Genomic DNA, 26,328 nt, shown 5'->3' with positions numbered 1-26,328 from the left:
GAAGTATACTAATAGCACACTTGAATAAACTTCTTTTTCATAAGAGTTGGCTTGGCAGGCTTGGTGTGAGAGGGCGCTGGCATGATCTTAACAATTCTGGACATAACATATAAGCACTTTGGTGTGGCAGATACTGGAGGATGGCAGGGTTCCTCATCAGCAAACCCCACAGTAAATGCAGAGCCTCTCATCCGCAGAGCAAAGTTAATGTATTGTTCTAGAATCCAGTAAGGGGTCTGATGCAGCAAAAAACGTTTCTTGTTTACAATCCACCAGTTCACAAAACTCCATGACATATTCCTCAATAGGCCAGTTACCTTGGCGAAGACAAAAGAGCTGTGATGCTGGATCCATGGTTGATCTGTGTCCTGAAAGCTGCTGGATCTGTGGGTGGCGAAGTATTCTGTAACGGGCAGTGGTGGAAAGAGTACTGAAAATTTATACTCAATTACAAGTACGGTAAAAGTACTGGTGTTAAAAACTACTTAAGTAAAAGTACAAATTGCTCCTCATCAATTGAATTATCCATAGGATAAGATCCAGATTCATTTTTATGACATTGTTTATATATATATATATATAACAATGTCATAAAAATGAAGTTGTGAGTCTTCTTACCATTATGTGTTTTATAATAAAAACACTTTTGTAACTTTGTAAACAGTATTAACAGTGCTGTGGGATAACAAACAGCTGGGCAAGGTCCTTACTACACGTACCTTACATACTAACACATATCATAACAGTTTATCTTCTGAACCTTTTGTTCAGTTTCAGCAGAAGCTGATTTTCAAAGTTCACAGAGTCTATCCGGCTTCTTTTAGATGTGAACAGTAGATGTGAACCAGCACAGCTAAAAAGCCTTTCAAATGCAGCTGAGGCAGGCAGAGCTGTATTTAACTTCATAGACAGCTTCTTGATGGCTGGGAAGGAGTGAAGCAGATCCATGCTGTCCGAGGCACATGCAAGGCAACCATCAAGCTCAACTGGACTTTGCAACTTTGTGGAGAGTGGTCTGGAGAAAAAAATCATCATCATCAGATGACTCTAACTGATGCTGATTTTCCTGTGCCGTGGTCTCAAGATGATTTTTCACGCATGTCAAGGCTGTAATTGGAAATACTTTAAATTATATGAATATAATACCCACACTTTTTGGATAATTAATTGGATAATGTAAATTTGAACTTACCAGCCTCTATTACATCAGGTTTGTCAGTCCAGGAGGTCTTGAACTTGGGTAAGAGGACTGCAGCACACTGAAAAAAGTGCACAAGGCATGTCATTACTCTAAAGAATTTGTTATACTTGAGCTAACTCAAAACATTTGATTTTCTGTCTAGCCATCAGTGTAATGTAAAAAGTTTGGTTGATTTAAATTAAAAGTAAGTCTTGTTAGTGTAAAGTAAATACATTTCTGTAAATTAAATTAAAAATATTGGTTTCCATTGTCACGTGACTTCTAACGTCATCCGTGGTCGTGCGTGTCGACGTTCAGCTTTCCGCCATCTTGTTATACCGCATGGATGAACTCGGCGTGGTAAAACGGGAATCAAGAAAATTGGTAAGTAATTTTAAACATACGTTTGGACTTATTATTAACATTATACATATATGATTTCATAAAATATTATGTTGTACTGTTGTTTTACATACAGTTAGTATTACTAGTTTGACGGCTCTAACTCTGCTAGAAGGTTTACAAGTTTCCCTCATCACCATTTTAAACCGAGTGGAAATAAAATAATAATAATACAAGTAAACTGCTTGAGGTGAGATGGATTGATATTGAAATGTAGTATAAATACTGTTTCGGGTATGCTGGAGTGCGATACATCAGCGTGCATGTACTTTATGGATGGCGCCGTCATGTATAATGTACATGCACGCTTCAGACGCTTTGTATGGACTTAACGTTGTTATTAAGCTTTATTATTATGATGATTTTTATTGATTTATTATGAAGCTCGCGTTCGCAAGGTATTCGCTGTCCTTACATGTATAGTCTCTCATTTATGATTAATGTTAACACATTACGTTAGTTTAACCAAACACGTCTTTAGTGATGTGCCTAAACACTTATTTTAACGTATCACGTCGACCAGCTTACCCAGTAAAGAAGTCGTCTGTTTACTTTTATGTGAGCCAGTTTGTTATTTCTCTTTGTCTTTTGTAGGATGGGGTACAGCTGAACAACAATTATGACAGGTTTTGAATAAACCAGTCACATGAAAAACGTAACTAATTTGCACCTTTTAATTATTGCTTTATCTAAAAATGTTAAAATGTAAGTGACTAATCCTGAATTTTCATAGTTTTTACCATGGGATTGTAGTATGTAGTGTTTTTGAAAATGTCTTGGGTGCCTTAATTATACCTTTTGTTGTTTAATGCTTTGTGTATATATGTATTTTTAAAACTAGTTCTCAAAGTGAAATCATTTTTTTCCTGAAGTCTATGTTTCTCTTTCTTACAGATTAATGCCGAATTTTTGCGCATCACGACCCTACATTTACAATCGAGAATTATGGCCTCTTTGGACAGACAGAGCTCTTAGCTTCTCCAGGTTATTAGGAGCAAAGGTGGAGTCCTCCATGAAAAAACGTTCAAGTTATGGATCAGGTATTGGTTGCATGCGAAAAAAAAATTGCTTGTGGCAATCAATTTAGTAGTGTTTTGGTCTAATAAAAACAATACACCTTGAACATTTTGTAGAGTCTGGACATATGCATCAGAATAGATCATGTACCTTGGTGAAGATGCAAGCTGTCTGATCAAAGAATACCAGGTAATGTAGACAATGCAAACTACTGAAATTTTCTCCAACCATGTTTGCCATAAAGTTATATTTCACTACCAAATCAACATTTCCCCATGTTTTACTCGCCGTCAAGGCATCCTATCTGAATATGGTTATATTCTTGAAGAACAATACAGGCAAAGTTATAATCCTACATATCATTTTACTTCCAAGAGGTAGAATGGGAGTGAATTGTTGACTTTTTGAAGCTTCAAATAGTGCATCTGTCGATCAAAAAAACTGCTCGACACGGCTCTGTGGTTTTAGCAAAGGTCTTCTCAAGCCTTGAGGGTGAGTAAAACGTAGGGAAATTTTGATTTGGTAGTGACATATCGCTTTAAAGCAGTTGAAGTAATTGTTTTATCATTTACACATCAGCCTGTGTGACTTTCTTCCACAGAACACAAAAGAATATATTTTGAAGAATGTTGTTAAGAGCCCCCCATTCACTTGCATTGGTTTTGTGTCCATACAATAATAGTGAATGGGGGCTGTGCTGTTCTGTTACCAACACTGTTCAAAATTCTGCAGAGGACGGTAATTCACACAGGTTTGAAATGACAAGATGGCGTGTAAATCATGACTGTGAACTTTTTTACTCCTTTAAAAGGGGTTGGTTCACCCAAAAATGCATTTTCAACACTGTTGAGTAGATTGATAATTGCCACTGATTGGCCATTGTGGTACTGCACTTAACAAATATTTCTGTAATTGTCTACAATGGTCAACATGTGAGTGTTTGATTGTACACGTGTTTAAGTTTTTAAAAGCATTTTCAAAGCCAAAGAGAGTGTAAAAGTACGTCTTCATCCGAAAATGAAAATTTTGTCATCACTCACTCTACTCTTGTAATAAACCGTACAAATTTAATTTTTACATTGAACACAAATGAAGATATTTTAATGTAAATTGCAACACATGTTTGGGCTCTACATTGACCTCCATAATAACAAATTATAATAATAATTTTTTTTCTTCCAAAGTCCCTCAATTATTCTCTGTTCTTGTATGTTTTTAGGCTGACCAGAGGGAGGAAGCGGAGAGAGAATTTGAAAAGACCACCATGGCATTTTTTGTAATCCGCGAAAGTGATGCTCTTAGTTGTGCACTGGACATTTCCATTGTCGCTGACGGTGTGGAAGTACTAAATGAGTTGCTCTCTGTTGCATGTGCTTGTGCCATAATGTTTGGACACATTTATGCACTGAACTTAAAATATCCTGAAGGACTCAAATATACCTTTGAGGCCTTTCAAAAAATAATCATGGACATAGAGAGTAAGCAGATGAGCCGAAGGGTGCAGAACCTCTCTTCAAAGCTGCAGGAGTACATTTGTTTCCTTTGACCCAGCTACAGTGTTCTGCTGATGGTAAATTTCTTTGAAGATGTTGGACTGTATAAAGCCTTTTATACAAAGTTAACCGTACTACTGTTTACTAAACCTGATTTGTTTTATCTATAAGTTGTGTTATCTAGGGTTTGTTAAATAGTTTACCCAAAAATGAAAATTCTTTCTTTGTTTACTCATCCTTAAGCTATTCAAGTATTTAACTTTAATTAAATTTGGTTCAGAGACATTTTATGACAATTTTGATAAGTTTGAGATAATTGAGATAAGTTTCATTTTGGGGTAAACTATTCCATGAAGGTGAAAATAATTTTTTGTAATTTATTTTTTTATTTTTACCATTGGCTAATTTGGTAGGTATTTTATTAAAAGTGTTTGGTTTTACACTGCCCATTTTAAACCAGTTTTCTAAGTGACTGTTCATGGAAAGATTGCATGTTTCTCGTTGAAACGATAACTGATTCTTATGGTGAATCTACATTTTATCCAGTGTGTCTATGTATATGGATACTAAAAACTGTTATACAGTATGTTTTTATAACAATACTATACACATGGTAGAGATTATGATAAAAATTGTCAAGTTTATGATGTTTATATTGTTTATTGGTATGAGGATACTGTACACATTGTACAAAAAATTGTATTATGAGAAAATAAATTGTCAGAAGTTTGATGCTTGAAGTCATTCATGTTTGATGATAAAATTACAGATTCTGAAAGTAAATAAATTTATTTGTATTACATTTATATTTTGAGTTGTATTTGGTTGGATGTAAAGTAAAATAATTAAGTTAATACAAAGAGAAAACATTACGACAAAGTATAATTTAAGATTTTATTAAACTTAAAAACTTTACTTGATTCAAAGATACTTTTTGCTTTGGCTAAGTAATGAATAGTTAATTCTTTTCAAAGTAAAAATTTAACGTTGATAAAAAGTAAAGTAATTAGATGTAACAAGTTGACGCAAAATTTTTACTTTGATCCAATGAAACACTTTTTTCAGTGCATCACCCAGCTCTGGATCCTCCATCATCTGTCCAAAACACTTCTGCAGGCCATTTTGCAGGGCTCTGATAAGTGGCGTGCAGGTCTGGCTTGATGTCTCCAGCCTGTTGAGTTTGGACTGAAGCTGGTGGATTACTGGCAGCAGCCATCCCAAGTAGACGCTGGACTCTGACTGGAAAATGTTTGATGCTTTCAGCAGTGGTTTCATAGTGATGCAATACTCTCTGAGAAATACCACTTCTGCAGGATTCAACCTGGCAGACAAAATGTGTATGATCAACAACTAGGCCAAATCATGACAACAGGAAAAGGAAATTAAACATTTTCACCTTGATTTCATCACATATACTCCTGATGGAATCTTGTCCCTTTTCATCAGTGATGCATATTATCCTTTCAGTAGCGAGACAGGCTGAATTCCACCTTGTTGCAACAAGGTGAATGATCTGTAGCTCACACTTGTCCTCTACCACTTCACTAGCCAAATGAGATCACCCAGTTTTGTTCCAAATGCCCTGGCATTTTGCAAAGATTGAACGGAAAAGCCTTTTGTAGATATCATTCATGCCTTCTGCAAGGGCAGCATGTGTTGTTGCCACAAGATTTAGCAGGTGACATGCACATCATTGATGAGTGGGTAGTTAATATTTCATACCAGTGTCTTCATTCATGTCTACTTCATTTTCTTCTACATCTGTATTATTTTGTGCCCCAAACACATGGAAAGCTTTGACAAAGTTGGATCCACTATCAGTTGTGGTTCTTACAACGTTGTCTCTAATCTTGTACTGGCAATGGACATCATCAAGAGCAGAAGCAGTCATGTCAAATGTATGAGACCCTCTCAATCTGTTGCACACCAATTCTGCAGATCTTCTTTCTAAAGAGTCTTCCTCAATCCAATGGCAAGTTACACCAAGGTAACTTTTCTGATGATTTTACCTTAGCCAATTCTGTGATTATAGTTTTCTTTAGGTCATCAGCAGCATCAGAGATTCTGCCACGGACAGTGGATCTGGAGATGACTTTAGCTTGCGGTTGCAAAGTTGTAATCAGCTCTTTAAAAGATGGCTGTTCTACCACTGCAGATGGCTGTAGACTTTAATATACGAAACTGATGACAAGCTTGTCGACAGTTGCTTGAGGGACACGTTTGCTTGTAGCTGCTAACATCACATCTGGCAACTTGGCTTGCTTACTTGCTGAGAGTTTGCTAGTCATGGGCTTCCAGTGATGACATGCTGCTGTTATGATGTCATTGTACTGATCAATCTTAGATGGATGTTTCCTCTGGGGAAAAAAAAAAAAAAAAAAAAAGCTTTGGTAGAGTCTGCACAGGCAAAACAATACTTCACAACCTCCTGTTTGACATGGCCCTCCTTAAATGGCTGCCAAACAGGAAGTCACCATAGAAGCAGCAGAGGGAGCAGTAACAGACAGTACATGGGCAAGGGCTCCCTCTGCTGGCGTTACACCTGTTGAAAAGAGATGGTCTTCATCCCTCCAGGGGTGGTGCTGCTCTTCTCTCTAGAAATGACAAATAGTCTTAGAGTTTAGACTTGACTAGCTGGGCTAATAAGTGAAAGTGAAAGTCGTGATGTATTGTCATGTGTGGTGACCCATACTCAAAATTGGTGCTCTGCACCAATGACAATACAATATATAGGGTGTGATTTTACCGCAACATTCAACATATTAACATGAAATGATAACTGCAAGTCCATGTTTCACCACCTGGAGTCCATTTGTTTCTTTGGATTGCAGCAATCTATTTGCTTTTCTTTTCTGTAGCTTTTGGTAGTCTGTAAAAATATACCTCAGGTATCTTGTCAAATCTCTTTGTACAGTCAATCGCAAAGCTTGTTCTGGTTTTAGAGGGGTTTTTGTGTGTTCTCTCGCAGAATTCACACTGAAACCAATGCAGCCACTCAGTTTTTTCCACTCAGTGTGTGGAGTCACTGAGCTGACAGTGACGTCACATGCATACACTCTACATGGAGATGAGAGAGTCTGTAGTACTTACTATTGGAGAAAGATTAACGGCTAACTTGGATCACGTATCCCTTAATAACCAATCACATTACAGCCTTGACGTCATTGAATTTCAGTCAGTTGTGTGATTCTCAGTTATAAGTGCAGTAAGCAGAATCACACCAGTCACTAAAAATCAGTGAGTTAACTTATAAAACTTTTTTTTTTTTTTTTTTCGTGGTAAACTTCAAAAATAGTTCAATCCAAAAGTATTGTATAGTGTAAAACATGTTGAAGATTAGCACATAGGCTGTTGATTCATTAAATAAAAAAAAATAAAAATAAAAAATAAAAAAAAACAACTCTTTTCCCATGTACTGCCAGACCGGAAGTGTTAGCATTAGCCAGCTTTTTTGGCTAATGGTTGCGGGCTTTGCTTCTAGAGGCTTTGCAATGTGTTTCTTTAGTCCGTGTTAGTGATGGCCAGTTTTGAAACACTGATTCATGAAGCTTTGAATCTTTTATGAATCTGTTGTTTCGAATCAGTGGTTCAGAGTGCGTATTAAATTGGGAAAGTCACGTGATTTCAGCAGATTTCAGATTTTACATCATAACTGTTTTGAAATGTTTGAATTTCAATGGTTCACCACTCGTGAGTTTATTGAGCCCCCCAGCGGCAAAATATTAAACCAGCATCTATAGTTTTTACCTGATCTCAGATCAGTTTAATCAGTTTGTCCACATTTTTAACAAAACATTTGAGTAATTAAAAGAATGAGAAGTAGGTAATAGTCTCGTACTGGCCTCTATATAGAAACTATCCATAAAACAAACAAAACAAGCCCTTCAAATTAATATAAAATATTTTAAAAACCACATATCATACAGAAAAATTCATATTTATTAGTATTTTATCATTTGGATTGCATTTAACGTAGAATACTTTTAATAAAACATTTGTAATGGGTTTTAAAAGCTGTTTTTATGCATGTTTTAGCTTGAGTTTTGGTTGCATTTACACATTTTTGACCAGCAGGTGTCACCAGTGTGTGGAGTTTTGAGCGCTTCAAAACAATGAATCATTTTGAGAAGCAATTAGTTCATTGTTGTCATAGTTGATTTGAAGCTTTGAAAAGCTTTCTCTGCGTCTCAATGTCCATACTGTCCATCCTCAATAGTATGTGAGATTACAATAAGTGTGTCCCAAAGCATGGTCTACTATTTCAGGTTGATTTTTGAAGTGTGGATCTGTGCACACTCTAATGGCTTATAGTGCCCACAATTCATTGCGCTTTGGCAAAGGATTCGGTCCAGAACCACAAACACGAATAAAACACGTTGAAAAAATATAAACATGGTTAATGTGCGCGACCGGCGGTTAGGTAGAAATGTTTAGAAAAAAAGAGTTTGAGTTACTAATAATCAACATTTAACCTGGTAAAGTAAAAATAAATAAATACATAAAGTAATAATAATAATAATAATAATGTTATGTGTGTTATATTTCATCTGCAACAGCAATGTCAAGTTTTATAAACATCCGTTTGGTTGTTAACTTATAAATGCATCTCTATGCATAAAAATAAAATATGATAAACATTCGGCATGAAAGACCTGCAACTGGCAAAAAAACATGCTTCTTCTCTTCTCTCCAATTCAGTAGAAGGTTAAATTAAATTAAATGTGGAGGATGTTTAACTGTGACAAGATGATTGACAGGCCAGTTTACTGTGACAGGGTAAAGATGCAGTTGTGTGATGTGATAGTATGACCCAAAGCTTGTCTACTCTTCTACTACACACTCAAAATTGTGTACTTTTTCTTCACCAAAAGACTACATACTTTAAGGGCGTAGTATAAGTAGACACATTGGGACACAGCACCTGTTTGTGAGTTCATAGGTAAGGCTCATGTATATATAATAAAAAGAAAAAAAACATTGTGAAGTGCTTGTGAACTGGAGAATTGACATTGTATTTTGTGAGTAATAGAAGAAATTACAATTTTTTATTAAGGAACAGGATTTGTTCAACACTGGAATGGCTAAGTCTGTTCTTTTTCTTTTTCTCGAAACCTGCGCAAGGGGTTCGCACTATTTTTGAATCAGATTACGAAGCAGTCACGTGGTTATAGAGGAAAATGAAGCTTCGGACGTCACTGATCACGTGTTTATGACAAAACGAATCAAGCTCCGGTACACTGCTTCACTGCCAGATGTTTCGTTTTTTTTTTTGATACCAGCTTCGAAGCCTCGGCGCAGAACGTCACATCACTACTCTCACTCTCCGTGAAGTCTTGTTAGCCGTTGCTGCATTTCTGAGCGGTTTTCCCTGTACAGTCTCTGATTCCCTGCGGCCTGCCTTTGGACCTATTGCTTTGTTTATTGGACTATTGTTCTTCTGTCTGCGACCTCACGCTCATTCACGGATGACTCTTTGGCTTGCCTCCGTTGTTTCTCAAGTTTATCAAAGTCTCACTGCACAATACAAATGCAAAATCTATAAACATGTATAGCATTTTTATTAGTGATGCTCCGATTGATCGGCCGATAGTGGCTAAAAATAGCTTGATCGGGGAACCCCAAAAGCTCAGATCAAAAAAGCCGATCACTTGACGTAAATTACTCGCGCGACTTTCACACGTGCATGCACGGCGCACAGGTAAACGACAGCAGAGCGGAGCTTACCAGTGGCAACATGAGTCTCCCGTCTGGAAGTTTTTCAAAGTGTCCGATAAAGACGTAAAGTTAGCCGTCTGTAATGTATGTTGTGATGAAATCCCTCGAGGTGGAAGCAAGCAACGGCATTTTAACACTACTAACATGATTAGGCATCTTAGAACACGCCATACAACTGAATATGCCGAGTATGAGAAACTAAACCAGCCGAAGCCAACAACATCCCCATCCCTCAAACAGCCGACTGTGAGTGATGCATTTAAACGACGTGAACCATACAGCAGGGATAGTACGAGGCAGGGCTCGAAATTAACATTTTTACTTGATAGCACTGGTGCTCCCAACTTCTAAAAGTTAGGAGCACCAAAAAAAAAAAAAAAAATTGGGAGCACCAAATAAATATATTAAGGTTGTATTAAATACAACTACACAGCCTATAGCCTACAGCCTAGATTTGTTATGTAGCCTAATTTGCTCACATTGGGGAGTCGCTCTCTAAACGTGGGGTATTGAAATTGCTTTTGAATGCGCGCCCGCGTTTTACTTTCGGTTTCGTTTTAACGATGGCGCTAAACTCTCGGCGGCGCTGAGCGTCCATTCCACAATACAAGACATTAATTTAACAAACCAATTTGAAAGTTGGGGGATTTTGAAAAGTGTGTCCCCAGTGGAAATTACGCCCCTGTGAGTGGGACTCTAAAGCCGAGTTATCATTTGATGTGAATGTATGTGGCGTTGTACAGTATATTGAGACGGAGGCGCCAGAATTGCGTCTGACAGAATGTGCGCTGTGTGTTGAAATAATTTTAAGTTACTCTGCCTTATTTGGGAAAGATGGCCTACAGTAGCCTTAAGTTCTTATTTTCTAAAATAAACACTTAGTGGTTCTTCAAGATCTTGACTGTAGCCTATTTCTACAGTTTTTTTTTTTTTTTTTTTTTTTTAATTTAGAGTTAGTTTCATTTCTACAAATGGTGCAAACTCTGCTAGATTATAGATAAAAGATTCCCATTCCCCTGCCATTCTGTGATCGGCAGTGATCGGCAATCGGCAGATCAGATCGTGATCGGTGATCGGCCCCAAAAATGCTGATCGGAGCATCTCTAATTTTTATGTTACATTAATTTTTTTTTTGGTTTATATACATGTTGCTGCTGATTGGTCTGACATTTTTGACCCACCAAACAACAGAAAACGTATCTCAAACCCCGTTGCACATCATTTACAGGAAACATGTCATTCAACCCAGAAACCGTAACAAAACGTTGAGCACCGGTTTGAGCTTGAACTTGTGTTCTGTTCTCATTGGTTTATTGTTCTGTCATGTGGTTTTCATTTCTGTTTGTTCATTAGTTCCTATTCATTCTGTCTTGTCATTGGTTGCTTTCTATCATGTGTTCGCTATAGTTTTATATTTAGACCCTCATGTTTGCCTTGCTTCTTTGTTGTGCATTATGTCTGTGTCATGTTAACTAAGCCTTTGTTTATTTTCTGTTAGTTTCACATTGAAGATATTAAACTGCACTTGGGTTCTTCATCTGGTTCATCTCAGTGGAGTTTGTTACTCAAATCTGGTGATTCACCTTCATTAGTTGGAAATGTGATCAATTGTGAAGCAAAGCAACTAATATTAACTAATAATGAAATGATCAATGTTCATAGTAATTTATATAACTTTAGTTCAGAAATCTATTTTAATACACTAATGACTTCCACACACCTTTTCTCACAGCAAATTGATTGAGTTTGGAATTATTATACCCCCATTTATATTTTTAAATGTAAAAATTGTAAAAGTAAAGTTTTTGGGAATAAAGACACTTGCTCATACTGTGTGTTAATACAATATAACACTACAGTAAACACTATACAGAAAAGTCTGATGCACACAATAGTGTCCAACTGCACCAGCAGTTTCAGAACCACAACCACAGAACCGGAAGTGAGGGGCCGAGTTTTTGACAATGAGATAAGCACAGTGGAGAACATGGTGAGTTGTCTGTAATGTTGTTTGCTATTATATGGTGAATAATTATCGTATATATTATATTTTTTTTACTAAATTTGTGCTTTGATTTATCATCTTAATGAAGGTTGAATTTGTTGTCATATAATTTGTTGTACAAAACAATTTTCAGATTGCATGTTGTAAATAGGCTTTGCTGTGAAGCTTTGAAGATGTTTATTATTTGTAAATATATGATTATTTGAACATTTGTTAATGTTAATGTTGTGGTTCTTTCATCTCTTGTAGAGATGAATTCAGAGATGTGACACATTACCTGAGCTGCAGCAGTGCAACTAATATATACTTACAATATATTATTACTTAACAGTTTTACAGTATATTTATTTATTTTAGTCTTTACTATACACTGATGTGAATTAGGAAGTAGACAAACACTGCATATGTGTGATTTAGTTGAATAAGGAACAAAGAAGTTTTAATTTATTTATTAGGTATTTATGGAGAGAATATTCTTATTTTATGCTGTTTTCCTGTATGATCTACAACTTGTCTGATTTTACATCTGTAAGTAATTATCAGTTAAAGTAACTGACATTTATTATATTGTAGCAGTTGACATTTTAAGATTTCTGTGTTTTTTCTGTGTGAAAGTCCAAACATACAGAGATGGTTTACTCTTATTCTTCTGGAGAAATTTGGGGTTTTCTGAAAGGTGAAAGGTAGATAATTTTCAATTTACATCACCTGAATTTAAATTAACCAAAAGCTGAATAAATAAGTCTTAAATAACACACATACACACACATTTGACACTGGTGTATGGTATATAGATACAACTATATGAATATATGGCGCAAAAAAAAAAAAAATCTAAATATTGAGAAAATCACCTTTAAAGTTGTCCAAATTAAGTTCTTACTAATGCAAATTACTAATATTATTTAATATTAAAAACACATGTTTCTTTAATATTCTGCAATGAAGGAACTCCCAGTGATCTGACACATGACAGAAGCTGTGAAATGGCTCCATTCCAACAAACATCTGCTCAGGTTGCCAGTGGAAAAACCTATTTTCTTTATAATGGATGAAGAGGACAAAGAAAAGGCCTCAACAATCTCCTGGAAAAATCAGAAACTTCCAGAGTGTCCTTCAAATGTCATTTTGTGTTCAGGGATGATGTGGAGTTATTTATGCAGGATTGTCATGACAAAATGGGCCTAATAATGTATTGTTCACTTGATAAACTTCAATGTAATTTAATTAAATTTACCCTCTAGCACTCCCTATTCTAATTATATTCTTAAAAAAAAAAAAAAAAAAAAACTTGAACACTATTCATTTTCTAACTGCTTGTTTTCTTGAAAACAACAACAACAACCTAACACTAGCTTCTATAACTAAATTATTTTGTATCTTTTTCCATATTATATAATAACAAAAATATTGTGCTATTCATTTTATATTCTCTCCGTTTGATTTTTATATATTAACAAACATAAATAAACCTTGCTACATGTACTGTGTTAGGCTAACTGAGACTTTTCATAGCACTTACAAATTGCTCTTTTGTTGATTTGTATTGCTTCCATTGTCTTCATTTGTAAGTTGCTTTGCATAAAAGTGTCTGATATATATATATATATATATATATATATATATATATCCATTTAATTATTCTAGACATTTTGATTGTTTCTTTTAAAATTATGCTGCTGTTTGTGTTTGTAGGTGTTTAGATTTTTATTTAAAAGTTTCAGTTTTCATATAGAAAAATGCATGATGCACATGTTCTTGGCTTTGGAGTAAATGTTTATTTTGAATCTTGTGATTAAAGTATATTTAATATAAAATATAAAAGTTTCAAGCATTATTTTTAATATCATGAACAGGAAATAACTTGCATAATATGACACAAATAACTATATACAATTATATTACACAAGATTAATGTTTTAAATTGTTTTAAATGTACCATAATGTATTGTTATAACATGCATACTTAAAGTATGATGTTTCTTGTGAAATAATAGCAAGTTTAATTAGGTGGCGCTGCTCTGTTAAGAACATAAGCTCCGCCCCTCACTTCTGGTTCTGTAACTGCTGGTGCTGCGGATCTGTAGTTGGATATATCTCAATACACATCTAATTCAGGTCAAGTCCCGCCCATTCAGACACAAACGGACCAATGGAAGCTGCATTTAGTGAGCAGCCAATCAGGTTGGACTGATGTCATCTCCACCCACTATATATAACCAACAGAGTGTGTGTTCTGCTGTCTGAAGATGAGACTAGTAACACTGTGACTGTGACATTCACACACAAACACACTCTTGAAAATATTCTTCCAGAAAATGAAAGCAGATTCCCCTTCAGTCATTATTTAATTGCTAATTATTTTACTGCTTTGAGCCCTGAACCTTTTAAAGCGCTCAGAAATGTACAGAAATACAGTATACGTGCTACTGTACATCAGATTCCTCATTCCTGTTCCTGGAGAAACAATTTTCAACTCTAATTAAAAGCATCTCAGTCAACTAATCAAGGTCTTTCAAATTCAGGTGTTTGGATGATGAACTCTGTCTTACATGAAAACACTGAAATAAAGATTTTAGATAAACTGCACCAATTAAACTAACACTGAACTCATAATCGTATTGCAGCAAACATTTATACAGAGGAAAAAGTTGAGAAATTCAGTTGTAGAAACTGTGAGTTGAAGAGGAACTGTGATCTGAATGTGTGAAAATTCACAGCTATCAGTCCAAACTGGGTTCAGAGATGATCTCAGATCTGTGTGGGTTAAACTAGTGTGGTCAAACTAACTGAGTTCCCACAGTCAGCAGTAACACACTTCTGAAAACACTAGATCACAAACCACAACACAAAGAGACAAAAGACAAACATTAGCGCTGGAAAAATGCATGTTTATACACAACTTCATTTACACACTTTGATTTTATGTATTTTGCACTTACAGATAAACGTCTGAATGACTGTTATATAACTGTGTTTAGTAATTCTGGTGCTTTTATTTTAGTGATTAGTGCACATACATACATACATTTTATACACGGTATACATCGTATGTCTACAATACATCTTTACACAAATAACAATTTCAACAATTTCTGTTTTGCTACCTAATAATATGTTATTTATTTATTTATTTTCAAATGAACTTAAACAGCAAAGTTTTTCTTCCTGTCACATACACATGCCCAAAACCGCAAGTGTCGATACCGAGTCGAACAAAATTTTGGTGTCAATGGCAAAGATAAAATCATTTTTGCATCAAGACATTCAATTTGTTAATGTGTTAATTGGTTTTACCAAATATTTGAACAATGACTTCGGAGGAGTTTGAAAAAAATTAAGGTTTTAAACATTTTTCAAAATGACATTATTGATATTATTGTTATTTTAGTATGACTCAAGGAAAGAAGTCACTGATAGTGAATAACTTTTCAGTAACAAACTGTTTTATCACTAATATTTAAATGATTTTATTTCTAGAATTTTACAACATGCAGAAAACTGATAAAAGAAAGAAGTGAAACTAACAGTAATGTAAATAATTATAGTAAATGTGGTTTGATCAACAATATTCAGTTCTCACACTGAAGAACATGTTTCACAGTCGCTGTTGTCTGGTTAGTGGTTATGGTTTGGCAGTTCACAGGAAATATAGAAGAAACAGAGTTGAACACAACACCAGTAACAGTCTGTGCTCAGCTCTCGAGGGAAGATTCAACAGATTGAGGTGTTTACAGAATGACTGCAGGTTAAAACTGCCTGAACTGATCTCAGTTCTCACACTTCTCCATTATGACTGACATTGTGTCACTAAATAACAGCATTTAAACACTCAGTCAGATCAGAGGAAGTGAAAGACCACAGGAAGAGCTGATAGTATTTAAAGAAAGAGTTGTGAGCATATAATGAAGAGGAAGACTGACAGAAAGAGAAAATGGCTGATAAGTGTCATTTGTGTCTGCTGGGACTGATCATTCTCTCTTCACTTCTCACAGGTAAACAAATCTCTGTTTTCTCTACAAGACATTTAGTTTAATTAGTCTGGGAAAGAGTTCATTTCAACATGATCAGTTTATTCTTGTGTTACATAAAGGATATACTGGATTATTACTGATGCACTAAAACTAGACAGATTCACACTCAAACATCTGATGCTGAATTATTTTCATATTAAGAGTGTGTTTGTGATTTTAACAGCTCTCTGATAAAGAAAAAAACAGTTTATTTTGTTTTGAATCTTGTCATTTTTATGCTGGTATGTTTTTATTTATTTATTTATTTTTATTAAAGGTACAGTGTGTAATATTTAGGAGAATTTATTGGCAGAAATGCACTATAACATACAAAACTATGTTTTCAGAGGTGTGTAAAGACCTTACATTATAACTGTGCGTTCACACCGTCAGAATTCGCTCTGGTCGCTCTGACAACAACGCTGTAGAAAGATTCGTTGACGCTCTGACGATCGAACGCTTGGTCTTGTATTTAAAGCGGCCGCAAAGCAAACAAGCATTTTGATCTTGTGCAAACTTACCACAAGATTTTTTAAAAAGTGAAAGTAAGAAATTGAATTTAATTGTAGTTACATGCAGTGGTGTAGTGGTGCCTGTAGAAGTGGGTATACGCATTACTTATACACATGTATATACGCAAGCTTTTAACTTACTGACATCTGGACGCGACTCTCCGCAATCCCTGAGAACAGGCAGCATCTGGGGTGGAGGAGGACTGAGCGGGCGCATCAGGCTCATCACCGGCGTCTTTACTGGGTGTTTTTAGCAAATATTTGGATTTATTCACATATGACTGGATGTGCTGGACTGTCATTATTATTTTGGCTAATGCAGGACAGTAGCTTACTGAATGATGAGCATCAGAGGGGATTTCAAAGGTCTACGCACAGCAGACTGATAAAATGGATATATGCTGTATAGCTGTGTATACCCTCCACTACACCACATGTTTGCTAACAAAATAAACCAAATAACTATACAGCCACTGTCTGTGTATATTTAAGCCTAATGACATTTATCATGTTGTTTTTTCTCTATTGACAATACAATACTACAGGGGAGACTAAGTATAGAACACTTTTGTTTTTACTTGCAAAAAAAAAAAAATAGGCAGAGGCGACTGCTTTTATTTTCTCGCTTATTTACAGAAAATATATAACGTTAATGCACATCAGGAACATCAACAATCTCAGACACCTTGGTCCACGCATCATTTTGCTTGGGAACTAATGTGATCTGAACCAAAGTTTTACAGGACTGCGTTCTCTGGAATCCTTTCACTGGGTGAACTTCATCATTGATTGGTTGCCGGCGAACCGCGTCATAGCTCATTACCATAAAGTTGACCTGAAAAACTCTTCCCGACGCCCAAAGTCAAAAGCGAATAAACCTGAGAAAATGATGACTTAACAATAATATCGCCGCTAGTAACATATTGGCATTTACTGAATAATTAAGATAAATTTACTTTCACTTTGATCTGATGTTTTGTACAGAAACTACTAACTGTCATACTTGATTGGCTACTGTCAGGTGTAACAGACACTTACCTTTGTACAGATACTGTCAGGTGTAACAGACGACGACATTTTTGTCCTGTGTCAGATTCCGTAGCTTCTGTATGTGTTTCGAAAGGGCGGGGTGAGCGGGGGACTGAGCCGTTAAAAATTACACACTGTACCTTTAAAATATCAAACATACTTGTGTTTCAGGAACCAGTGGAGTGAATGATGATCATGTGTTCATCAGTTCTGGTGAAAATGTCCGTCTGCCCTGTAATAATCATCTTCATGACTGCACATCAACTACATGGAACTATTACAGACATTCAGCAGCAGTTGAACTGATTGGTTTAGGGATAAAGGAGAAAAACATCAAGAGACATGAGAGACTGAGTCTGGGGTCTGACTGCTCTCTGAACATCAACAACATCATAAAAGAAGATTATGGACTTTACACCTGCCAACAATATGTGAATGACAAACAACAAGGAACTGATGCACGTGTTTATCTGCATGTTCTTCATGGTAATTTTATGATTATATGATCAATTTAAAAAGGGCACATTGTTAATTAAAACTCTCACAATGATTGTAAAGTGTGTGATTTGTGTGTTATTTTGTGTTTCAGTCTCTTCATCATCCTCACAGACTGAGATCAGTGCAGGCAGCTCTGTGACTCTCTACTGTCAGTTGTTTTCATATACTGGAGTCTCTTGTGATGATTGGATCCGTTCTGAGGGAATTCAGCTGTTCTGGGTGAATCAGGCTGGTGTTAAACTGACAATATCAGACTCCAGATATCAGATATCAGCTCCAGGACACTGTATCATCACTCTGACTACAACACTCCTGAATGAAGATGACAACAGAGAGTGGAGATGTGAAGTTACTCACAGAAATCAAGTCAAGACCTCAGTCACATATACTGTCAAGAGTTCAGGTGAGAAAACAATCTCATCAATCATTTTAAGTTCTCATAATGTCAGTAACACTAAGGACTATTAGTATCATTGAAGCAGAACAAATGAAGGAACAAAAGCTTCTTTCAGTCTGACAGAAGAGAAACTCAAATCAAGTTTAACTGTCCAAGAAGTGCTGCTGTAAATAATGAACAAATTGAAACTTCACAGCAAAAACTAACATTTGATATAATGTGATCATCAAAGTTAAAATATAATCTGAACTAACATTCATCCTTTACAGCTCAAGATAAAACAACGACAGCAGTGATTCCAGTCCACACCACAAACTCTCAGGATCATGAAACTACAAACACACACAAAACTAAAGGTACATCATCACTGTCTTTCTCACATCAGTGCTTTGCAGTGTGTAATGCTAGAGTTATCTTGTTTGTTAACTAAATAAAATATGATTGTCATATTCTACAGTATGATTAATAAGAGCTAACATTCATCCTTTACAGCTCAAGATAAAACAACGACAGCAGTGATTCCAGTCCACACCACAAAATCAACTACAACAACAGCAGTAACTTCTACACGAGGTACAGTCAAAAAAAAAAAAAAAAAAAAAAAAAAAAAAATATATATATATATATATATCATTTTTTACTGTTGTCAGTTTTACTGAATCCTCTCTTGTCCGTGTTATTTAACAAATGCACATAATCACTTAAGTAAAATCGAAAGAGTTGAAATAAAGTGATGAAAATTAAGTGTTATATTATGCATTTTGAGTAAAGGTAAATCTGTTTGTGTTTAATGTTCAAATGTTGTTTCTGGTGTTTTGAGGAGTTTGTGTTGTTGAAGTTTTGTGGTTTTCATTGTGCTGAAGGGTGGAGCTCGTGGTTTGGTTGTAGATGATGACGATGGTGTTTGTTGTTTAATGCAGTGAACATGGAAGTGCTGATGTTAATGCAATGATAAACAGTGTTTTATTTGTTCACTGCATATGATCTGTTAGCTGCAGATTTGAACTGAAGTCAGTATGATTAGCTGGTTTTGTGATTGTAAACTGTATACAAAGAGCATCAGTCTGAAAAAAAAAAAAATCCTACTAAAACTAAATATTTCATTTTAATTATAACATAACATTGTCAGGTAAAAAACAAACCTACAACTTTTTTTTTTTTTTTTTAACCTTCAGAGTCTTTGTCCAATGTTCTTAAGTTTCTCTACTTCTGACATCTTAATTATGGATTGTACAATCTTAAAATGCTGGGTTATTTTTTCCACCCAAACGCTGGGTTGAGTCTGTTGGTTGATATGCTGGGTTGTTGTTTTTTTTCCAGTGTTGGGTAGTTTTTGTGTTACAGTCATTAGTGTCTTGGTCAATCTCACTGACCGCCGAAACTATACACCCCTCCCCCTCCCTCCAACGAAACAACCCAACACAGACTTACTTCAGCTGTTGAGTTACGGTCAGAGCACAGGCTTTTTTCATCCTCTACAGGAGAGAGCGGTTCTCATCGCCGCCTGATTGGTGCACTTCTTCAGAGAAATAAAGGTTTGTATACATTTTATTTCATTTATAAACTCTTTACTGTGCTGTAAATGATATTATTGTATGCAACACAACATACAAGAATGAGATTTCAGTCTGTTGAATGAGTTTCACATGATGGAAATGTAATTTTTCTTGCATAATATAAAATAATTGTATTCATTATAACACTGAATGTAATTTATTTTGTTGTTAAAGTATGTTCTCTAATGTCAGTACTGTTTGTTTATGGGCAGGTTATGGAGTCAGTCACAACATCTTTCAACTATGAGTCAAACATGAGGCGACGGCCTGACATTCACAGTTCCCCCGGTGAACAGCAGCCCATCACGACTCAGATTACAGAGAACAGTTGAACACACTTGAATTAAAATGTTTAAATGTTACATTGAATTAAAATTTTTTTTTTTTTTTTTCTAAAATTCTTATTAAACAAATTGAATGTATGTAATATTGTAATCTATGCTGTATTCACTCAAATAAATTCAATTTGTCTTATATTTTTGTCCATGGCTGTTATTGTCCTTATTATTAAATGTTCACCTTTTGATTATTGTTGTGGTCTCTAGTAATTTTGTGTTTGATTTTTAATTTCCAGCCCCTGTTAATATTTATTTTTTTTTTTTTTTTTTTTTAATGGTGATTTTTAAACAATAGTTAACTAGATAGTTAAATAGAACAACCCGACATGTTGGGTAAAAACATTTAACCAAACCAGCTGAGTCAAAGTAACCCAGCATGTGTTCTGTCTAATATTTACCCAGCGCTGGGTTGCCAAATTACCCAGCATTTTTTTAGAGTGTAAAATCATTTTTCGCAGTATAAAGAATTTTTTACAATAGTGATATATATCTCAATATAGTTTTTTTTTTTTTTTTTTTTTTTTTTTTGGCTGTGGCTATTTTCATTAAGTGCAAATAACAGGATTTTCTGATATTTATATTACTTATTGCAAATAAGTAGTTTATTTAGTGTAAATAGCTTTTTCCAAAAAGGCAGATTATTTGCATTTAGTTTAAATAGACACTCCCATTTTCTTTCAGGCAGCAGATATTTACACTAAGTGTGAACATCAATTAGATGTTATTTACACTAAGTGCAAATAGCTATAGATTGTATTTGCACTATGTTAAAATAGCAGGATTTTCTATTTATTCTACTTATTGCAAATAGTGTCAATATCTGCACCTCAGTATTGTAGTACATTATAAAACAGTATGCAGTAATAACTTATAGAGTGTAAAATTTAATTTTAATTCAGATTATTAAATGGATGCCACTGTATTGGGAAAATAAAGTCTTCCCTACACCTATTCTAACCCTACCCGATACTTTATTTTCAACTTTTTGATTATTTCCTTCATTTTTTTTATTTAAAAAAAATAATGCTTTTCTGATGTGATATGAAATTTGAAAAAAAAAAAAGTTTGCCAAAATGTGATATGAAATTTGAAAAGTCAAAAGAAGCAACATACACTTTACCATCTGTGTCATTGACACTTGTTGATTAATAACTGTCTTTTGTAATGTTGTCAATCCCAATCACATGTTGTTGGGTGGAGTTAGTTAATGTGTAAAAGCCATTAATCACCAATTTATTTAACAAGAAGTTTGGTTCATAAAATAAAAAAATGGAATTAAAAATTATAACAGAAAAGCAAATAAACAACAAATGGAACAAAGCTTTATTCAGAAATAAAATGTATTTTAATTTTAAGTAATCAAATGCAAACATAGTACGTGTATATATAATTTACATGTTTAATAATAAAACACTGCATAGTATTTTTAATGTATTAATTCAAATGTTAATCGATTTTTATTAAAGTTCCAAAAGTGATTCAGTTAACCATGAGTGAAAAGGATGCAAGCCCCTTTAAGTGTTAACCATGCAAATGTATTGTTACTGCAGTTTTACTACAAATACTGTGGTTACAGTTTGCAAACTGTGTTCTACAGGCTTTTTAATCTGTAAAAATTTCACCAGGCTGTTGTAATAAAGGCCTAAAGAGAGCACAAATTGTTCTTACAGACAGCAATTACAGAACAAACGTTTTTTCTTTTTTTTTTTTTTAACTTTTAACACTTAACCACTTTAAATAAATTTACATACACTTTATAATCCATTAATTAAAATAAGGTATTGGGATTTAAACTATACTTTTCAAAAAGTCGACCCTTGTAATGTGTCTTTTTGTAACAAAGAAAATGAACAATTAAAATAACTATCTTCAATGTAAACAGTCTGCAAAGTTGTTAATCAAAATAAATAAAGATATTGTACACTTAAAAAAAAAAAAAAGTTGAATCTAAATTGTTTTAAGTCGTCAGTTGATTTTCAATTTTTTCTGCCTGTTATCGATATATATTGCCCGTGAAATATGAACACTCTGACCTGCCCACAAACACAAGGTGATTTTTCCACTAGTTAGTGTGTTTACATTGTGTCCAGAAGATGCTGTGTTCTGTGCTGTGTTTTGTTTTCTTTGTTGAAAGATGATGATGTGAAGAATCTGTGGTTAAAATTATTTTTTTTTTTATGATACCACAGCAGTACAATTTGAACATTTTGTTGTGTGCTGTCATTTTACAGAGGACTGCTTCTCTAATCTTGACGAGTTCAACATGAGAATCAATAAATGCTAGTCCATTAAAGATAAACAAGTGTCTACAGTTTACAGTTTAGCAGCTAAACTTTAGCTATGGGCTCCATTCACTTCCATTGTATACGGAAAGACCAATCACAATAGACTTGGCCAGCTGACCAATCAGAGCAGAGTAGGCTTATGGAGGGGAGGGGCTTATAGACATTAAGCTCAGAACTGCTTCGAATAAATCGTTTTGAAATCATTGCAAAATGATTCTAATATTAAATGTATATTATGAAAAAATTACACTGTTTTCTGACCTTAGATTCATTTAAACCTGTTGTAGGGGAATCCAACACAATAGTAGGGCATTTTAAAATACCATATGGCATGTTTTTTTGTTTGTTTGTTTGTTTTTTTTTCAAAAATACCAAAATATGACCTGTTCCCTCTAATTTTTCATGTGTCTGAGCAAACACAAAACTCCCTAATCGGTCGCTTGGACCACTGTGAGCAACATCAGACGTGTGCACTGTGGTCACGGCAGCATCGCATCTATGCAAGTCTCATGGTTTATTAAAATAATCAAATTTCAGCATTTAAATTTCTGTTAGAATACTTTTATTATAAGTATAAATATTTAATTTTAACTATGGCAAAAAAATAACCAAACCAGGCCAACTATAAACTCCCAATTAGTCCTGTAACTCTTTGTCTGCAAAATACAGAATGTAATGACATGATTATTAGCATTTCTACTACTCATAAACTAGTAAAAGTGTTTAATGATCAGTATCCATAAATGAAAATTGTAAAATAAATGACACTACATGATCACAAATCTGATTGAGGACTTAAATTTCACCTTAATTTTTCCGTCTGTCCTTCTCAAGTCTCCAATGGTTGTACACGTTGTCCAGGTTGATGGCCTCATCTGCTTGCAGCTTTGACTTTATGTGCATCAGCTGGTCCAAATGGCCCACTTCAAGACGATTTCTGGATGCTGTTTTGATACGATTCATCAAACTAAAGACTCTTTCACAATCTGCACTGGATGCTTGAAATGTAGCACAAATATCCACAAGCTGTGAGATGTGTTTTAGCTCCTCACATTTTAATGTTGCAGCCACCAAATCTGAGAATGTGCTGATTGAACCGTGTTTAAGTTTTTGCCTCATTATGTACTTGAATTCAGTATATTCACTGTTAATGACCTCCACAGAATGTGGGTGGTGGAGAATGGCCTCGTACTTCTTTGCCAGTGTGGCAATGTCTGCTGCTCCATACTCAAAACTGATGTCTGAACTCAATGCCTCAATGTCAAATGCAGACCACTCCTTTAATTCGTCCTCTGGAAAACGAGCATCTAAGTGATCACAAAGCTTACGAATAAAACGAGTAATCTCACCGGTATTTTTAGTATCGGCTGATGAGGCCCTCATCGCCTCTTTGACACGGTCACTCCACTTAACATCCTTTTCCTTTGTCAAGTATTGGGAACGCATCTTCTCAAGCTTTGCTCTTGCAAAGCAGTGCCCTTCCATCACAGTCAGGTTGCGTCTTTGAAAAGAAAGACACAGGTGTGGGAGCTCGCCCAAAACATCTCCCAGAGCAGTGAGAGTAACCTTGAACTTTGAATCAGTCAGCTTTTTGTAACAGTAATTTGCCACTGGATCTCTGTTATCGCTGGATTCTCTCTTGCAGTATTCTTCCAGCACAGTGTAGTTCCTCAGAACAGCATTCACAGCTTGGTACCGTGACAGCCATCGCACTTCGTTCAGAGGCCTGAATGACAGTGTATCCTCATCAAGAATCTTTGCTAGGTCTTCCAGTTTTCCCCTCTTTACAGTGGATCTAGGGAAAGTGGAATAAACTGTCCTAAGAAGAGTTTCCACATCACTCATCAAAGGTATATCTTTCCACGCATCATCAATGCCCAAGTCCTCTCTATGGGCCACACAGTGTTGTTCAGTTAGGTGTGGTAAAGCTGCAACTCCATTGTGCTTTCCTAGCATTACTGAGGCACCATCGGAGGTCACCATAAACCATTCTCTGCATGTCTAGTTCATGATTGGTGTGAAAACTTATGTTATTGCCTGCACAATAGGTCTGAGCAGTGCATGCTGTCAGCTGGATGATTGCCAAACACAGTTTTATGGTTGTGGAATTATTTTCCTCCCTGTATTTAATATACAGGACTAGCATATTTTGCACTGTTATGTCTGTGCTCTCATCTATGATCAGGGTGTGCCATGGTGCATTTTTAACTTTACACATCGTCTCATTCTGCACTATTTATTTAATTGAATTCACAAACTCAAAGGCATAATTTTTGCTTCACCAGCTTTCTGGTATACTCACATACTTTGCCATGTGATCGTGAATTTGTTGAACCGACAGCATAGAAGCATTCAAGTTGATGGCTAGTAGAATATTGTCGATGAGAACTTTAACTTGCTCGGGGTCGGATTTCTTTACAAGTGACAGCTCGTTCCTGTTCTCTCGGTCTTTGGCGCTCTCCCCCAACAATGTACCGATCCCCATTCCCATCTTACATCTTCTTACAATTTCAACCGCTTTCAAATGACTTTTGTGCTGAATGTGACACTTGAGGTAGTCCAGCTTCCACTCTGTCCACACTTTTCCCTCCGAAAACTCGCTTGCTATTTTGGCTTCGCAACATGTTTTGCAGAGCAGACTTTCTCGCTCGAAAAAGAAAAAATCTCACCCAGTTTCACCGTTTTTTTTTCTGTTTGTACATATTCTGACAGCCATTCCATCTTAAAAGAATTGCATTTCATTTTTACTTTGGCTTGGTGAGGGGATGTGCCACTGCCGGTTTGTTTTGCCATTCTTATCAATATAAGCAGCACTTCGCATCATCCACACCGCTTTGCTAGCTAAAACACCTGTGGCTGCACATAAGGACGCTGTCATAGTCTGTCAACGTTGATTGGCTGCGTAAATACGTACTGTATTTGAATCGCATCATTGGCTGGAGCAGCCAGTCACCGGTCACTCACTGACTCACACTGCAAAATAGCACAGAATGAATTATGTGTTTATTTTATTTTCAATTCAGGTTGGATTTTTTTTGTGTGCCGTTGAATTTTTTTTGTGTGCCGTTGAATTTTTTTTGTGTGCCTTTGAATTTTTTTTTGTGCGCGGAGACCGTGTCAGCAGTGCGCAATTGCGCATGCGCGCAGCTTAGAGTGAACAGTGACTGTAACCCCTCTCTTCCAAACAACTGTCTCTGTAAACACTGATAATGAAACACAAAATGCATGTTTAAATATAACAATTTATTTGTCAGGTAAGATGTATCACGCCAATTACACAATTAAACAATGAAAGTCCAATTCAGAATTAAATTTAGTTCCAATTCAAATAAATACATAACATCATTTACTCAAAGATAAATCTAAGAGTGAGAGATGCATACCTGACCGCATAGAGATACACAGCAGCGTGTGAGAGATTTAGAGCCAAAGCTCCAGAGACTCTCACACACAGTGTGGGGTTCTTCTGAATACAGAATCCCCCGTAATGTTTTGTCACTTCGCTTATATACCCAGACCAAAACAAACAAATCTTCTAATCAGTTGTAAACACATAAAAAACCTTTTGGTTTGTCAGGAGATCTCGTGACCCAGGGTCACACCTTGCTGGGATTCTCACCTGACCCTAAGGGGAAAACACACCCCTCAGCAGCAAAACACAATTCTACAAAAGTGTTCAGTCTTCCTCATAATATAAGTGACTTCTGTGAAATTGAGACCATTTTACCAATCGCACAGAGACCTTTATAACGATACCAAACATGAAAGGGAAAGTTGAACATATTCACAAAGTGTAACTCATGTAGAATATGGACATTCTTAGTGACTTTCAGTGGAACCTTTGGGGGAAACATGTGAGATGCAGGGGGAGAGGAGAGGGAGGAAGGG

General features: G+C 35.5%; 2 protein-coding genes and 1 long non-coding RNA gene across 3 annotated transcripts in view; all 3 read left to right on the top strand.

The window, feature by feature from the left end:
- Positions 1–26,328, top strand: part of LOC127158680 (uncharacterized) — a 138,318-nt gene that overhangs the window by 96,026 nt on the left and 15,964 nt on the right. The window lies entirely within an intron of this gene.
- Positions 1,255–4,824, top strand: LOC127158683 (uncharacterized). The gene is made up of 5 exons (XR_007826239.1): positions 1,255–1,564; positions 2,177–2,237; positions 2,477–2,622; positions 2,716–2,788; positions 3,819–4,824. It is a non-coding gene; the product is annotated as an uncharacterized LOC127158683 (long non-coding RNA).
- On the top strand, positions 15,324–20,173 carry LOC127158682 (uncharacterized). The gene is made up of 7 exons (XM_051101718.1): positions 15,324–15,807; positions 17,538–17,852; positions 17,956–18,267; positions 18,531–18,617; positions 18,754–18,834; positions 19,743–19,796; positions 20,030–20,173. The coding sequence occupies exons 1-7, from the start codon at positions 15,747–15,749 to the stop codon at positions 20,062–20,064; spliced, it is 945 nt and encodes a 314-aa protein (XP_050957675.1). The 5' UTR covers positions 15,324–15,746; the 3' UTR covers positions 20,065–20,173.

The sequence above is a fragment of the Labeo rohita genome, unplaced genomic scaffold (assembly GCF_022985175.1).
Source record: "Labeo rohita strain BAU-BD-2019 unplaced genomic scaffold, IGBB_LRoh.1.0 scaffold_164, whole genome shotgun sequence".
In the NCBI taxonomy this organism is placed as follows: domain Eukaryota; kingdom Metazoa; phylum Chordata; class Actinopteri; order Cypriniformes; family Cyprinidae; genus Labeo; species Labeo rohita.
Note: the sequence above shows the minus strand (reverse complement) of the source record. Positions and strands in the feature narration are given on the sequence as shown.